The 16399-nt window shown below is 41.6% G+C and overlaps 1 protein-coding gene and 1 non-coding gene across 4 annotated transcripts in view; both read right to left on the reverse strand.

Annotated features, from left to right (window-relative positions):
* The window catches only part of SNTB1 (syntrophin beta 1), a 232108-nt gene that overhangs the window by 85206 nt on the left and 130503 nt on the right, over positions 1–16399 (reverse strand). For all 3 annotated transcript variants that reach the window (XM_004265352.4, XM_049700673.1, XM_049700674.1), the window contains one exon: positions 6086–6293. In XM_004265352.4, the coding sequence (XP_004265400.1) occupies positions 6086–6293 (208 nt within the window). The remainder of the gene's footprint in view (positions 1–6085; positions 6294–16399) is intronic.
* On the reverse strand, positions 7159–7231 carry TRNAR-UCU (transfer RNA arginine (anticodon UCU)). The gene has a single exon. It is a non-coding gene; the product is annotated as a tRNA-Arg (tRNA).

The raw sequence follows: 16399 nt of genomic DNA on the forward strand, positions 1-16399 counted from the left end.
CTAGAAGAACTAAAGACCAAACAAACAGAGATGAACAACACACACAGCATCGGCCTTGCTTTGCATGTTTCCAACGTCTATGAATTCCAATTATCATGGTTTAATTAAATAATCCCAGTCTTTCAACAACATGGTTCAGATTTCAGTTACCATGGTGTATTAGCCTCTGAGCCATACAGTAAGTCAATATTTTGCTGAAAGGACCAGTGCAAATCCTTTTTACTGCATTTAATAGACAATGTGTGTGTGTGTGTGTACACACAAATTATATTTGTGTGTGTGTGTGTATTCTAGTGTTCCTCTAACCTATCCTACCAAAGATAATTTCAGTCTTTGTAGGACAGGAGAGAAAAGATTTTAGTAAGTGTTGTTCTGTCGTGGTATGTAAATTCCCTCTGCTGTGGAATGAATGTTTCTGTCCTCCTCAAATTTATATGTTGAAGCCCTAATGTGATGGTATCAGGAGGTGGGGCCTTTGTGAAGTGATTAAGTCATGAGGGTGGAGCAGGATTAGTGTCCTTATAAGAAGACAGCTAGCCCTTTCTCTCTCTCTGCCACTTGAGGATACAGAAGAGGACTGTCTATAAATCATGAAGAGGGTCTTCACTAGAACTCAACCATGCTGGTACCCTGATCTTGGACTTCCAGCCTCCAGAACTGTGAGAAATAAATATCTGTTGTTTATAAACCACCCAGTCTCTGGTACTTTGTGATAGCCCGAACTGACAAAGACACCCTTTATTTTCATAAAGGCAAACGAAGGATTTGAGTTATTTTGATATGTCTCTTAGTTCTAAAACTGTGCTTTTGGTATGTAGTGGTGCTCTGACACGGGGTTCTGGGGGGGTCTCACTCATATGGACACTTGTTCCCTGGGTCCCTTATTAGCTCAGCTTAGTGGAGAGTTCTGAGCTGTGGAGTTAGAAAGAGGGGTTCAAACTCTGGCTCTGCCACTTTCTAGAGGAGTGATCTTAGAAAAGTTTCTTAACTTCTCCAAGTTTGCCTCCTAGGATAGGGATTATTTCAAGCACATTGCCTGAGACAGACTAGGCACATAATAAATACTAATTACCAGCTTCATCTCTTCCAACAACACCCTGGGGAGGCACAGCTCTATAAAACTGCCCATTTGAAGGAAACTAGTGGAAATGAGGAAAGCTGAGAATTGAACTTGCATCTCAGAGCTACCAACGGGGTATTTTTTTTTTTTTATTTGTGTTGTGTTTTTAATCTGACAAGAAGTGTTTGCAAACTGAGATAACAAGGTAAAGCAAAGACAGTAACCTACAAACTGAGCACAAAACAGAATTTAAGAATTCTGCCATATCCCTGTTTATTATTGTTTTCTTAAGTAGTGAGAGGGTCACAACTTTATTTTTTTCTATTTATTTTTTCTTTATTATTACTTATTTTATTCTCTTTTTTTTTTTTGGCGGTATGTGGGCCTCTCACTGTTGTGGCCTCTCCCGTTGCAAAGCACAGACTCCGGACGCGCAGGCTCAGCGGCCATGGCTCACGGGCCCAGCCGCTCAGCGGCACGTGGGATCCTCCCGAACCGGGGCACGAACTCGTGTCCCCTGCATCGGCAGGGGGACTCTCAACCGCTGCGCCACCAGGGAAGCCCTATATTCTCTCTTTCTTTTTCTCTTGTCTGAAATTGGACCATTGAAAACACCTCAATAATGACTGTAAGAAGATTAACTGAAGAAAGATGATTGAAAAAACTTGTTTGGAGCATAATGCATTTTATTGTTCAGGGTAGGGATGAGCATTTATGGGCCTTTTGGGGCAACTGGGGCTTTGCAAAGAGTTAAAAGGCCTGAGACTAATATGATCACAGGAAAGACTTTATATTGGTGCACCTGGCTCATCTCCAGGTGAGGGCACTCACAGGGGAAAGCAGTCCAGGACGTGTCACTGTGGTGTCGTTCACAGGACCGAGGACACCAAGGAGACAAGGAATACAGCCCCACTCAAAGGCGACTGCAGTGCTGACCTTGATTCTGTAGAGAGTTCAGGGAATGGCTGCCAGAATTCAAGGAAAGAATTAAATTGATCGCCATGAATGAGCTGCACTGGATTCTTTTAAAAATTAAAAATTATATCACAGCACTGTCCCATTCACTAATTATTCCTGTATCTTGACTTAAAGTGTGACCATAAATAAAACACCTGCCATTTTCTAGGTCCCAGAGTTCAGGCTACTGTAACACATTACCACAGACTGGGTGGCTTAAAGAACAAACATTTATTTCTCACGGTTCTGGAGCCTGTAAGCCCAAGATCAGGGTGTCAGCCTGGGGTTCTAGTGAGGGCTCTCTTCCTGGCTTAGAGAAGTCTACCTGCTTGCTGTATCTTCACGTGGTAGAGAGAGAGCGCTCTGGTGTCTTCATCCCTTATAAGGGCGCCAATCCCATCATGGAGCTCTCCATCCTCATGACTTCATCTAAACCTCATTACCTTTCAAAGCCTCCACCCCCAAATTCCATTACATTAGGGATTAGGGTTTCAATTTACGGATTCTGGGGGGACACGTTCAGTCCATAGAGGTCACTTCTAAGTTCCCTTCTCTCTGATTTTCTACATGAAGATTTCCTATTGCTGCCAAATCAAATTCAAACCATCTGTCCAGCTTTCAAGATCTTCCATAATTGGGTGCCATCCAAGGTACCAGATTTGCTTACCGCCTTCCTTCAGGATGACCCCACTTCCCTTTAGACCAGTCTCTGGTCTGCTCTCCCTACAAACTCCACTTTTTTCTCATTCTCATTCTCCTCTCTTGGAGTGTACTGAACTCTCCCCATTGACTCAAGACCTAAGCATTTCTTAGGAGACATTCTTCTAGTCCCTGGACCATCTCACAATGAAGAATAACGTTAAATATAAAGTTTTCCTTCTGTGTAGTGTAGAGGAAGTTTTAGGGTTTGCACTGAATAGGATTTTAGAAGGGAAAATGTTGCTTCATATTGTTTTAGTTCATGTAAATGCATTTTAAAAACTTGAAATTGAATATAATATGTACAGACCTTGTCCTAGAGCTACTGTTATTAATCCAAAAAAATCAAAGATCGACAGTATAGGAAAAGACAAAGGATATCAATTTAAGGTAAATTACAGCTGAATATATATAGGATCATACTTTATATCTTTACAAATACCAAGTGAATTCTCTGATATTTGTGACAATATAAGAAAGCCACAGTATTAAGGATTTGCCATTCATTCTAACATTTTGCTAAAAACCATTCATATGTCTACACACTAGGATTCAGTATTAAATATTTATTCAAAAAAATTCCAGTTTGCATTTGCTCCCTTGGACTTGATCTATGGTAATCTTTTAAGAAGTTCTGAAGATGAAAGCAATAAAAGACATCCTTGCCTCTGATAATTATCCATGATAACTCATTACTAATTGCTCTTATGGATAAAGTGCATACTACAATTTAAAGAAACATCTGTAATGATGATCTGAAATTACATCAAAAGAGTAAGAATATTCTAAAAGCAGAAAGCTTTTTATGCACCTTTATGACTGCTCCACAGGAATGCTTAACGTGTCTACTGATAACCTGGGATAAGCAAAAGGCATAAGCAGACAATTTATAAGTGAGAAAATGGAACCTTTGGAAAAAGTGTCAAGATCACTACTAATGACACAATATCATTTTTCAACTATCCAGACAGTAATGGTTTTAAGTGTAGTTGGTATTAAAAGAGATGAGAGAAAAGTAGCTTCTAGAGTTGAGACCATCTCAGTTACTTGCAAGGTAGAGGGATGTGTGTTGGACAGCCTCCTTTTGCCTCTAGATCCACGCTCCATCCTTTTCTGCCCTGGTCGGAGCCCTGGGAGTCTGACCCTAACAGAGCATCAGTGGGGCTCTCTTGCCTCTGTCTTCAGATCAGCCTCAGCCAATGGGAGACACCAGCAGGAGATGGGCAGGCAGGGATCGGCAGGGGTTGTGTTTCTCTCCCGAAGACCATAGCTCTTAATGGATGCCTTTTTCTATAGCTACAAGTCTCGCTGGTTTCAGGTAACTGCTCCCGTTCCTGGCCATTTCAGGTTAAAGGATGGCAGTGACCTCTAACTGTTGAGCTCTGGAGTGCTTCTCCATCCCTTACTGGTTTTCCTTGCCTCGGCCACACCTTATAAATTATTGCTATGTTAAATCCCTTCCAGTCATCCCTTTTGAGTTTGCCATCCACCTCCTGCTGGATCCTAAAGTATGCAGTACACTTCCACATCCATTCCGGACCCTAACCGAGTGAGGACACTTTTCATCCCAATCAACTCCTCCCCTTTTCCTTCTATAGCGAATGTCTATTGTTTTCGCTTTCCCAGAACCCATTCAGTCTTTTCCTTGCACAGCGGCCTAACTTTCCATGGGAGAACCACCTCCCTTCAACAAACGGGGCACATGGTTTGGGTCAGGCTGATCTTAGGACTTCTGTGGGAACTAATGAGAGAAAAGAGGTTTCTATTCACTGAAATAGCCACAGCTACAAAAACAAATCAAAACAAAACCGCCCCCACGAGCCTGAAACTCTTAGGCCAAGTAAAGGGGGCTTGCTAGGGTATAAACCAACAAAGTGGACAGGGTACAAAGAGATGGAGAGGCAGGTCTATTATTATTATTTGAGTCCCTGGATCCCACCATGCCTGAAGCTTACCCTTGGACACTGTAGTTATCAGAAGTGGTAGGTCCCCTTTCATGCTCAAGCTGAGCTGAGCTTTCTGTCACTTGCAACTGAAAGATCCCTGACTAATGAGACTCCTAATAAAAACACATACATTTGGAGAGAGTAAAAAGCGGAGAGGGTTAGAGAACGACTTCTAAAATGCTATCATCCAGATCTGCAGTGTTGTTCTCATCAGGAATCCCCACACACGGTGTCATGAGAGACTACCTGTGGTTTTTGTTTATTACGATCTTGGTGCCACCACAACCTGCACTGTCCCTTTAGTCCTTTGAAATCTGTGAGAGATGGGACAATACCAAACCAAACAGCCCACTTTGTGTTGAACTTTGTGGCTGAGACCCACACATGAACTGACGCGAACAAAGAACAATGGTGGAAAACTGCCGAATGCTGTGTTCAAGTATTATTTTCAGTTGCCATTGGACTGGGTCTTCTCAGATGACATGATTCACTGGCAGGAAAGCTGTTATTGCAACAATCATTATTCCCATTTACCACCTATTAGAATGTGAGTCACTGGGAGGTCAGACTGTCACCAAAGCCCAGTGTACCTGAGCACTGAAGGTCAAGTTCAAGGGACAGCAATCAGATGTAAGGGCAATGGCAAAGGTTCAATCCTTTGAAATCAAGAGGAGGGTTAACTCCCAGGAGATTGCTGCAGTGAGTTTTACTATCTTCAACGTATCACACTACTTGGGAAAAGAAGTCAAAGTGACAGTGTTACCATGACCCTAAGTCCCTTCCACAGCAGCTGTCCTCCCTGGGGAAAGACATTAAGCATTTTTTCATCTTTATACACCCCTCCCCACTCCTGCCTAGCACCGTGCCTAGCACAAAATAGGTGCTCATAAATGATGACACATTCGGAGCCTGCTGGCTTAAGAATACAACTTAAAGATAATATATAAGAGTCAGCATGGAGTAGCTGCTTAAGAAATCCTTGCTGTTATTATCATTGTTATTATTTGTAAATGCGTCGATGTTAACAAGCAGGTCCATCAAACCCCACACGAACGCTCTTTTAAGCAACAATTTCAACTTCCTTCCCTCCCAAGGAGACAGCTGTGTTGTGAGTCTGAGTTATTTCCCCTGCCCTTCCTGTGTACATGTGAGAATCAGACTGTCCGGTCACTTTCTCACTCATTCATCCATGCAACAGACAATTAGTGACCACCTGCATTTTGCCACATATTGGACCGTCTGTGGGGAATCAAGGTTGCTGAAGACAGCCCCTGCATAATGCAACGGAAAATCTGCTGGAGACAGACGAGAAATCCCAATGAGAGAATCAGCCTGTGGAATGAGGTACCTGACTTCAGTGGTTGCAGCAAGTGCTGGGAAAGCCTGGGGAAAATGCCTACGACGGGGGGAACGTTTTCCCTACCTTTTCTGCAAGCCAGCCAAGATGCCTGATCTCCCGGCTCCCAGCAATGCCCGTCTTCCCCAGCTGCTCTCGGACCTCGGTGATCACTCGGGTGAGCAGGTCACTGACGTTGCAATGGATGGCAGTGAACCAGGCCTGGGCAGCGGCTGAGTCCTTGCTTCTCAGGATCACCGTGTGCTTAGCATCTGGAGAGTGGATTTCAAGCTGCCTAGAGAAGCAAAGAGAGAAGCGTTGGAAGGTTCCCTGGCAGATCATGCTTCCTAAGTCCTGGGCCTCAAAGGTGAACTAATTCTTTGTTTTCTTTTCCTATTATACATTTTATTTTAATTTTTAGCTTTTCAATTAAGATTTTTTATTTTATTTTTCAATTGAATAAAAGATTCTTTACAGTGCTTTACAATTTTCAAAAGTTTCACACAGATGAGAGTTCATATAATTCCGTAATAACCTTTTTCCCCACCTCCTACCTCTATATTGCCTCTCCCCGCTAAGTTGAACTAATTCTTTACTCTTACTTTTAACTTGTTTCCCATGGTTTACCTTAATGCCCCCATCATTCATTCATTCATTCATTCACTCACTCATCCATTCATCTACAAACATTGACTATACGCAGGCATTGGTCGAGGTACTGGGGGCCTAGCTATCCAACCATCCAATCACCTGAATTAAGGATGTCTGGTTTTCCTGTTACTCAGCTGAGTGGGTTTTTAGTAGTATCATATTAAGACTTCCAAACTGTGAGCTGATATTAATTTACCTTACCTCTCAATCCACAGAGGATTTTAACAATATACTCACAACATAGCTGCTGCTGGTGGGAAGTAGATTGAAATATCTACCCACTTGCTTAATCCTACTGCTAGGGTTAATTGTGAATTAGCATCAAAGACAACCAAACTGAACTCTTTAAGAATCCTGTCTGTGGCTCATTTCCCTACCACTTAATACTTGGACAAGTGTAGTGCAGGAGTGAGTTGGCCGAGGAGAGGGTAACAGTGGGGAGAGAGATGCACGAAAAGTGTTGTTTATTTATTTTTTGGGGCTGCATTATGCAGCTTGTAGCATCTTAGTTCTCCGACCAGGGATCGAACCTGGGTTCCCGGCAGTAGAAGCACAGAGTCCTAACCACTGGACCACCAGGGAATTCCCAAAAGTGTTATATTTAAAGTCAAATACCAAAGTTTATGCCAGAACTCCAAAGGGATCACCTGAGATTCAGAGTGAGATCTACATACTGTAATTATGGTAAAAGGCAGAAATTCTAGACAAATCCTTTTAGTTTCTAAATTTTGTTTTGAAATACTTACAGATTTACATGGCATTGCAAAATTAAGACAGAGAGCTTCAGTATACCCTTTACCCAGTTTACTCCGAGGTTTCTATTTTATATAACTCTCCCCCCACTCACCCCTCACAGTCACAGATGCTGCCCTCCCGTCCACCATCCCAAGTCCCTGGCAACCATTAACCTGTTCTCCACATCTATAATTTTTAGACAGATAATTTTTATTGCAGAGAGAAAAGCATACATTTTATTTATTCATTCATGTATGTATACATGCAAATAAATAACATTTCTTCACTCATGTTTGCATTAGAAAGCTACAGGGATTGGGAAATTCAAAACTAAATGAAATGATCCATGTATCAATTTCCCTTCATCCCTCAATAATTATGCTAACATTAACTGAGTATTTACTATGTGTCAGGCAAAAATTTAAACCCTTTTATATTTTTTTTAATAATTTTTGTAATATCCCTATGACTGATATTATTTACGTCATTTAACAGGATAAAGAAAAAAAACAAAAACTAAAGTTTGGAGGGACAGAGAAAGAACTGACTCAAGGCCACAAAGTTGGTGATACTGGGATTCAACCCATGATGCTGAGGCTCAAAAGACCATGAATTTAAATACTGACTTACAATGCCTCTCCTTTTAGACTGGATGGCATCCAATAAGGGAGCATCCATTGTCTTCTACAGCTGCCTCAAGGCATCATCACCAACAAATATGCCCAACAGTGTCCTACTTAGCTCCTAAATTTAAAACAACAGTTTTGCAGATCACCAGAAAATTAGAAGTCCCAGTGTAACCTGGCCTCATTTACATTTGAAACCAACATTTTAGAGTGAGTAAACCTTTTCTACCCATAAACTGAAATGATAGAAAAAGAATTATTTAAAAAGTAGAATATCTCTAGGGGAGTTTTAGCAACAATTAGCGGATTCTTTTCGGTAAGAAATTTGCAAAACAAGTCTTCTCGCTAAGACTTCAAAGGTTTTATGTGATGAAACAGGGAATTTTTTAGGTGACATGTGTTCTTACCCAGAAGAAAATACTCTCATGCCTCTTAGGCACTTTTCAAAGAAATGGGTGGTCAATCTAGGGTGAGTTTTCCTTCCCTCCCAAAGTTCTCAGTAAAGTTGAGTAGCCAAACACAAACTAGGATTCTCCAAAAACATTACTGAGAGCTCAACTTGCTTTTCAAATTATTCTATCAATATCCATTATTCTAGGAATTTAAAACATGCAAATATTTCTCTTAGAATATTTTCCTCTGAAGACCTGGATTTTTTTTTTCTTAATGACAGTTTGGGAAGCAGCCACTAGCCAGGTATCTCACACACACACACACACACACACACACACACACACACACACGTACAAAAATGATGCCAGCAAGAAAGAAAGAAAGAATAATTTCTTTGTTGGGTTGCCAGCGTAACCAGAGGAAAGCTGGCCTATACACAGAGGTCCAGGCTAGTGAAGAGGAGGCCCATTTTCCCCAGATTTTGACAGCATTTATCATTACTATTAATTTTTAAGTAAGCTTTTAAAGCGTAACATAGAGATAGAAAAGTGCACAGATGGTAAATGTATTTTCACAAAGGGAACACATTCCTGTAACCACCACTCAGATGAAGAAACAGAATATTACAAGTATCCCAGAAGTCACCTCACACTCCCTTTCCAGTTATTTTCCCCTCAAATAACCACCAGCAGAATTTCTGTCACCGTGGATAACTTGTTTCAGGCAAAATGGGTGAGGTTTTGTTTGCCTGTTTTCGTTTGTTGTTGTTGTTGCCTGCACTATAGGGGGGATATCTTGGACTGTTTTTGAGGCAAAGTTTAAATACCAGGTCCTATGCCTTTTTAGTGGTGGTTCTCAAAGTGTGACCACAGGCCAGCAGCAGCAGAATCAGCTGGGAACTTATTAGAAATATAAATTCTCAACTCGTACCTGGACCCACTGAATTAGGAATCCTGGGAGTGAGGCCCAGCGATCCCCCTCCAGGTAAATCTGACGCAATTTCAGTTTGAGAAGGGTGCTCTGTGGGGTCCTAAGAAAAAAGCATTGAGCTTGGTGTTTGCCAGGGTCCCCAGTGGCTGAAGTGAACATGCTGAAAAGTGAACTGACCTCACCCCGCCCCATCAGTCTCAAAGAAGGAACAGAGGATACAGAATAGAGAGGCTTGTGGCTTTTTATAGTCAAAAAAAGAAGGCAGCAGAAGTTCTCCATCAAAAGTATTCTTCAGGAATCCCTGAGTAGTTTTTTTTCTTTTTTTAATCATTTAATTAAATACAGATGTTTGGGGCTTCCCTGGTGGCGCAGTGGTTGGGGGTCCGCCTGCCGATGCAGGGGACAAGGGTTCGTGCCCCAGTCCGGGAGGATCCCGCGTGCCGCGGGGCGGCTGGGCCCGTGGGCCATGGCTGCTGGGCCTGCGCGTCCGGAGCCTGTGCTCCGCGACGGGAGTGGCCACGGCGGTGAGAGGCCCACGTACCGCAAAAACAAAAACAAAACAAAACAAAACAAAAAAACACAGATGTTTGGACCCCATCCCAGACCTATTAAGAATTTCTAGAGGTTGAGGCCTGGGTAAATGCTTTATATGTTCCACAAATTATATAGATTAAGGATCATGGCAGGCCTTTCTGAGCTCAAGCTCAAACCATCCCCCAAAGAGCTATGCCCGTAGGGGATTGTCACCAGAAGGGCAACACAACAGAGGGCTCTTGGAAAGTGTATTAGTAATCCACTGCTGAGTAACAAATTCCCCCAGAATTAAGTGGCTTAAGACTCCAAACTTTTGGGACTTCCCTGGCAGTCCAGTGGTTAAGACTTTGCCTTCCAATGCAGGGGGTGTGGGTTTCATCCCTGGTCTGGGAGCTAAGATCCCACATGCCTCGGGGCCAAAAAACCAAAACATAAAACAGAAGCAATACTATAACAAATACAATAAAAGACATTAAAAAATAGTCCACATCCAAAAAAAAAAAAACTCCACACTTTTGTTATCTCACAAAAGTTGCTTGAGTGTCTTCATGACGTGGTAGCTGGTTTCCCCCAGAGAGCAAGAAGAAACTCCTATTCCTTTTATCACCTGGTTTCCAAAGTCATATACCATCAGTTCTGATTCATTCATTCTTTTTTTTTCTTTTTGATTTGAATTTTATTTTATTTATTTATTTTTATACAGCAGGTTCTTATTAGTTATCTACTTTATACATATTAGTGTATATATGTCTGATTCATTCTTTGTGTTGGAAGTAAGGCACTAAGTCCAATGCACACTCACGAGGAAGAGTTAGGCTTCACTTCTTAAAGGGAAGAGAATCAAAGGATTTGGGGACATATCTTAAAACCACCACAGACAGGCCTTGGATGAAGTAAGGCTCTGGGGAGTCTGTCCTGAATGTAAAGGGCGAGTGTTCGGGGTTGTGAATCAACAGCCTAGGAGGGGCTTACAGATGTGAGTGAAGAGGAAGACCATTCTTTCTGACAAAGCTGAGCTCTGTCAGCTTTATAGATTCTGTAAAGAGACAGAATGTGACTCAAGAGAGGGGTCAGTGTCAACAGGGCGATGAGAAAGAGCCTTTCACTGACAGCATATGGGAGCAGCATGAAATCACCAAAAAATGATAGTGGGTGAAGAATTGTTGGCTCGTCTGGCACAGAAATGATGTCAATTATTTGTGCAGTGAATAAATGAGAGAATTCAGTGATCCACATTCACTTCTCCCTAAACCCAAAGGGGAAGGAGGAAGAAGAGTACCAACCTTTCCTTTTAATACCAATGTACTCTACACGCTAAAGCAAACAACAAGTAGCTGGTAGCACGAAAGTCCCCAGAACTTCCGAGAGACAACTCAAGATGCTGGTCAAGGTCATGGAGTGACTATGTATATATATGGTTACTTATCACACTACCTAGCACAAATCTCAAACACACACACTTTGGCTTAATTTGTCATTTAATATTATTTTGCCAAAATGTAAATGTACCGGGTGCAATGCATGTCTTGGAGTATAAGGAGAGAAAGAAATCCTATTCCTGGGCTGGCTGTGCCGTAGTTTTTTCAGGAGCCCATTTTTAAAGAAAACAATTCAAACCCACATGTGTCAGGAGGTAGTTGTTAAGCATATAGATTTGGGGGTTCAGGCTGACTTTAAAACTTGTTGGCTGTGAGCCAACTTCCTTAACCTCCCTAAGCTTCAATTTTCTTATCCGTAAGATGGCTCAGTCTTGCCTCTCAAGATCATTGAAAAGACAAAAATGAGATAACGTATGCATGGGATATCACAGGGCCAAGCTAATCTTCATCAATTCTGGTTTGTATTCTGGTTTACAATGAAGAGTCTTCCCAATTTGCGTACAAGAAGATGGTAGTGGTCCCATGAGGCGAGGGAGAGTCCTCCAGGGGCCCTGAGACTCTTTTTCAGAGTACTTGGACTTGAAAAATGCAAGCCCCAGGAGAAACTAAAAAGTTATACAAGGGCTATTTCTAACATCTTGGGATGGAAAAAAAAATAACTTTGGGGAGAGATGCATGAGTTTCTTGAGAGATACTGGAAGATTTGGGGCAAACCTGATTCTACATTATCCCTTATCCCAACTTCCTAATTTGTTCCACCTAAAAGGACTTTATGAGGTTTATGTTGAGTTTTAGCCATAACTAGAGCTACAACTATCTGTTGAAGTCCTTTTGCTTTCTGAACTGCCTGAGCTAACCAGTGACTCGGGGTGAAAAGAGATGTGGAATGGCTTCATCTTACTGAAGTATTTTGCTGACAACCTACCCCAAAAGAACCATTTTGTAGGGTCAAATATTTCAGGTAACTCATTCTTTAAAAAGGCACTTTCAACTCTGATAATTACCTCATCCATTTTTAAAGGAGAGATAAAGATGAGGAAATAAAGTAGGGAGAGGGGAGGTGGCCGGGGTGGGGGGAGAAAGAAAAGAAAAACTCAGGGGTGGAAAAATAACTAAGTGGTGTGTAAAAATGGCACTGTGGTTGGGTGGCTGAAGTCATGAGAGTCAGAGAACCAAAAAATGTCTGATACAATGGAAGTGAAAAATGCACAGGGCAGACAGTGAGAGCAGTATCATATCATTAATGTAAAAATGATCCATATAAATGTTTGTAAATGTGGAGACTATGCCTGGAGAGGTGTACAGGTAGGTTCAGTTAGGAGGGAAATTGAGTGACAGGACAAGATAAGAAGGGAAACTTTCTCTTTTTTTAAAAATTTAAAAAAAATTTTATTTCAAAAAAAATAGTTCTATGCTAGACTTTACATATGGAGGCATAAACATATACACATTTAATAACAGAAGAGGTACAATAGTCCCCCAAAGCCAAGTTCTGTAATCGAAGCCATATCTTCACAATAGAGATAGCACCAAACTATGTTTGCAAGCCACATAAAAACACAGCCACATTATAAAAACTGTCTTATTGGCCCGCCTGAATACAAATGCCAACAAGCAACTGAGAACACAATCAATCCTTGCAGAATGTTAGAACCAAAATGAATCAGCAAACCCACTCACTTAAGAAGGGAAACTTTCACAGTATAACTCTGTATTTTCTGAATTTTGTTCCATGTGTACCCACTGTGTATTCACTGTATTTGAACAGAAGAGGAGGAGGGGGGAGGGGAGGGGAGGGGGAGGAGCCGGACTGGCCTGTTGGTTAAAACAACATTGTCCCAAAGCCCAAACTCTGTCATTTATAAACTATGCTTCCTATGGACATCTATGGTTCTGTCTGCCCAGTTTCTACTCCCCCCCTTTCTGGTAATAGGCTTTACCTCCATTCTCAGTCTATGTGATTTGGGGGCTTGATGGGTTAAAGGTTGTAGGTGTGATGCAATTTGGCCAAGGAGAGCCAGGCCCAGGATTTCTTCAGGAGTCACTGTTAAGATGATGTTTTTCTCTCATCATATATACAGAGGGAACAGTTATAATCATGGATCTGCTGATGGCCATCTGGCCATCAAGAGGGGTGGTCTGCCTGCAGATGAAGCCAATACAGAGGAAAGCAGAGCTCAAAGATGAGAGACCTGGATCCAGCCGTACCTGACACTCAGCATATCCTTGTATTTTCTTCCATGTTCCCCTTCTGCAGAAGCCAGTTTGAGCTGTGTAATTTTCAAACACAACTACAAGTCCTGAATCATACACAGATCACAAATAGGTCACAGTTTCTATGAGCCTTGAGTTTCTTTATTCCTATCAAACAGGGATGATGATGATGAGGATGAAAGTGATAATGATCATTATAATGAAAGTGATAATAATAACCTTCATGGGGTTATTACTGAGGAACCAAATGAGATAATAACTGTGAATGTGCTTCGTGACTGGTAAATCCCGATGTTAGCGGTTGTCATTTAAGCTTTGGGCATTTTAAGACTGTGTTGTTGTCTGAGTTACTGGAAAAAGAAACTGTATTAGTGGACGCAATGCTTTTATATTATCTGGACCCATGGGCACATATAAGCAAGTTAGCTCTCTCTTAGCTACACTATTAGTAAAGAGACAGTCATGCCTATTAAAACAGAAAATCCCAGTAAATCTCTTGGGTTACAAAATGGAGTTGGGAACATGCAGCGATTTCTTTACCCATGCACACAGAAAATATGCTGTGAGTACTGGTGAGTCTTCCAGACACTCACATGTGTGTTGGGTGCTGCAGAGAAAAGCAGAATGCATGGTCCCTGCCCCCAAGAAGCTCACCATGTGTAGATGGTTGCATAGTACCTCCCCCAATTCATGCCTATCCAGAAACTCAAATGTGACTGATTTGAAAATAGAATCTTTGCAGAAGTAATGAAAGGAAGGATGATAATGAGATGCTTATTTTATTAATCTACGCACTGGATTAGGATGGGTCCTAAATCCAATGACAGTCTCAGTAGAAGAGACAGAAAAGATACACAGAGACACAGAGACGAAGGCCTGGTGACGATGCAAGCAGAGACTGGAGTCAAGCATCGCAAGGCCAAGGAACGCCAAGGATGGCCTGGAACGGTTTCTCCCTCACAGCCTCGGGAAGGGACCAACCCTGCCAATTCCTTGATTTCACACTTCTGGCCTCCAAAACTGAGAGAGAATATATAAAATTCTTTTCTTTTAAGCTTTCAGTCTGTGCTCACTTTGTTCCTGCAGTCCTAAAAAACTAATAAACCATGGAACTATCTTCCTGTGCATAGCTGACCTGGGACTGCACTAATGTTTAAAATATATGATGCTTAGAGCCAAGACAGATTTTTCATGACATCATGTGAATCACTCCATCCACCCAGGCCTGTAGTTGGAGTCACCCCCTTGAACTTCCTGGTTTCCCTTTTTCATTTAAGTAGTTTGAGTTGAGTGTCTGTCACTTTCAAAGAAAAGAGTCCTTAACTACTTTTTCTTCCTGTCTTCAAGATGGTCTTCATAAAATATTTAAAGTTAATTTTTCCTGGGTTTCTATTACTATTCATGTTTATGTTATTTACTTGCTACTTGTTACATTTATATACATGCACATCTTCTTGTAAACGAATAATGTTTGGAAATTTAAGAAATTGAAAATGAAATTATTATAGAGAAACTTGGAAAACTCAGCTGCTATCCTCTGTTCAGTTAAAACACGGTATTTTACCGTGGTTTTATCTTGTATAGCTCAGTGTTTTATTACAAAGCAAACACCCATTGAACCACTACCAGAACAAGAAACAGAATATCGCCAGCACCCTATATATATGTGAATGCTGAAAGGAACCTGTAAGATGCAGACCACTTAAAGCTGTGGCAATCCTGCTTCCATTCCAACACATGTTGGTATTAAAAAATCGTCTCCTTGGCAAAATAATCTTACTCCCTACTCACATTCAATTCTACAACCCGAAAAAAAAGGGAAGGCTTCTAAAATGAGACGCATAGATAAAGCACCCGGAAGCATACTGGCTCACAGTAGGTCTATACGCAGTAAACAGACTGAGGGGCTTCCACTTCCTCTTGGTGTAAAAAAAAAAAATCTAGACAACTTCTTTGAGAGCTGATGATTTCTACATTTCTGGAACTGGGGGAGGAGGAAGGAGGGAGGGAGGGAAGGAGCAATAAAGTCAGGCTGGCTGACTGGAGCTATTTTCAGCAGGCCAGTCTTTTCTAACTCCTGTTTTGTTCCCCAGTTGAACTGACCACTGCTTGATGAATTGTGTTTATCTTTATTCAGCGATAAAGTTCTCTTTTAATTCCCTACTGAATAGAAATATTTAGGGCAATGCCACAGCTGTGTTTATTCTCACACTCCACCACAGTTATGTAAATACTGCCTATGGAACTATTTCTGATAAAGGCCCATACCAACCCCGAGGAATTATATGCTCACTCTAGATGTCTGCCAAGATGAGCCGTTTCCATGCAGCCTGGCAAGGCCTATGAATGATATCACAGCTTCTCAGAGATCATTTGGCAAACCTCACACTAAAAGAGTCATTTTCTTCCCCTCTCACTCTCTCAAAGGCTCTCACGGAGCCAGATAATATTTCCCAGCATCCTCTACTTCCCCTGTTTAGAAACACAAGGCTGACACACAAAACTGAAGCCTCCTAACACAATACTAATAAATAAAACATAACTTGCAACCTGGCAACGAAGGTTTCAAGTGACCTTTCCCCTCCGATGTGAGGCTGGAGAAAACACAGATGAAGGTGGTGAGTAGGAAGGTGGCCTGTGGACTTGCAGAACTACAGGGAATCAAGGGGAACGCAAACCACATGGTTGTTTCCTGTTCCACAAATCTGTGACTCTGGTGGTTGATAAAAAATTTCCCGACAGACACATACATGGCAGACCTTTAACAGTGGCTACCCCTAGATAGTGGAATTCCGAGGCATTTTTATTTCTACTTTTCTGCTTTTCTACAATTTCTCATCTTTTTGAAATGTAATCAGAAAGAAAATACTAGAAAAAAAGTTGAAGACAGTGAATGCTTGCATACCTTCTGCGATATGTCGTTAGTGAAACAATTCACT

Source organism: Orcinus orca, chromosome 17 (genome assembly GCF_937001465.1).
Source record: "Orcinus orca chromosome 17, mOrcOrc1.1, whole genome shotgun sequence".
NCBI classification, from domain to species: domain Eukaryota; kingdom Metazoa; phylum Chordata; class Mammalia; order Artiodactyla; family Delphinidae; genus Orcinus; species Orcinus orca.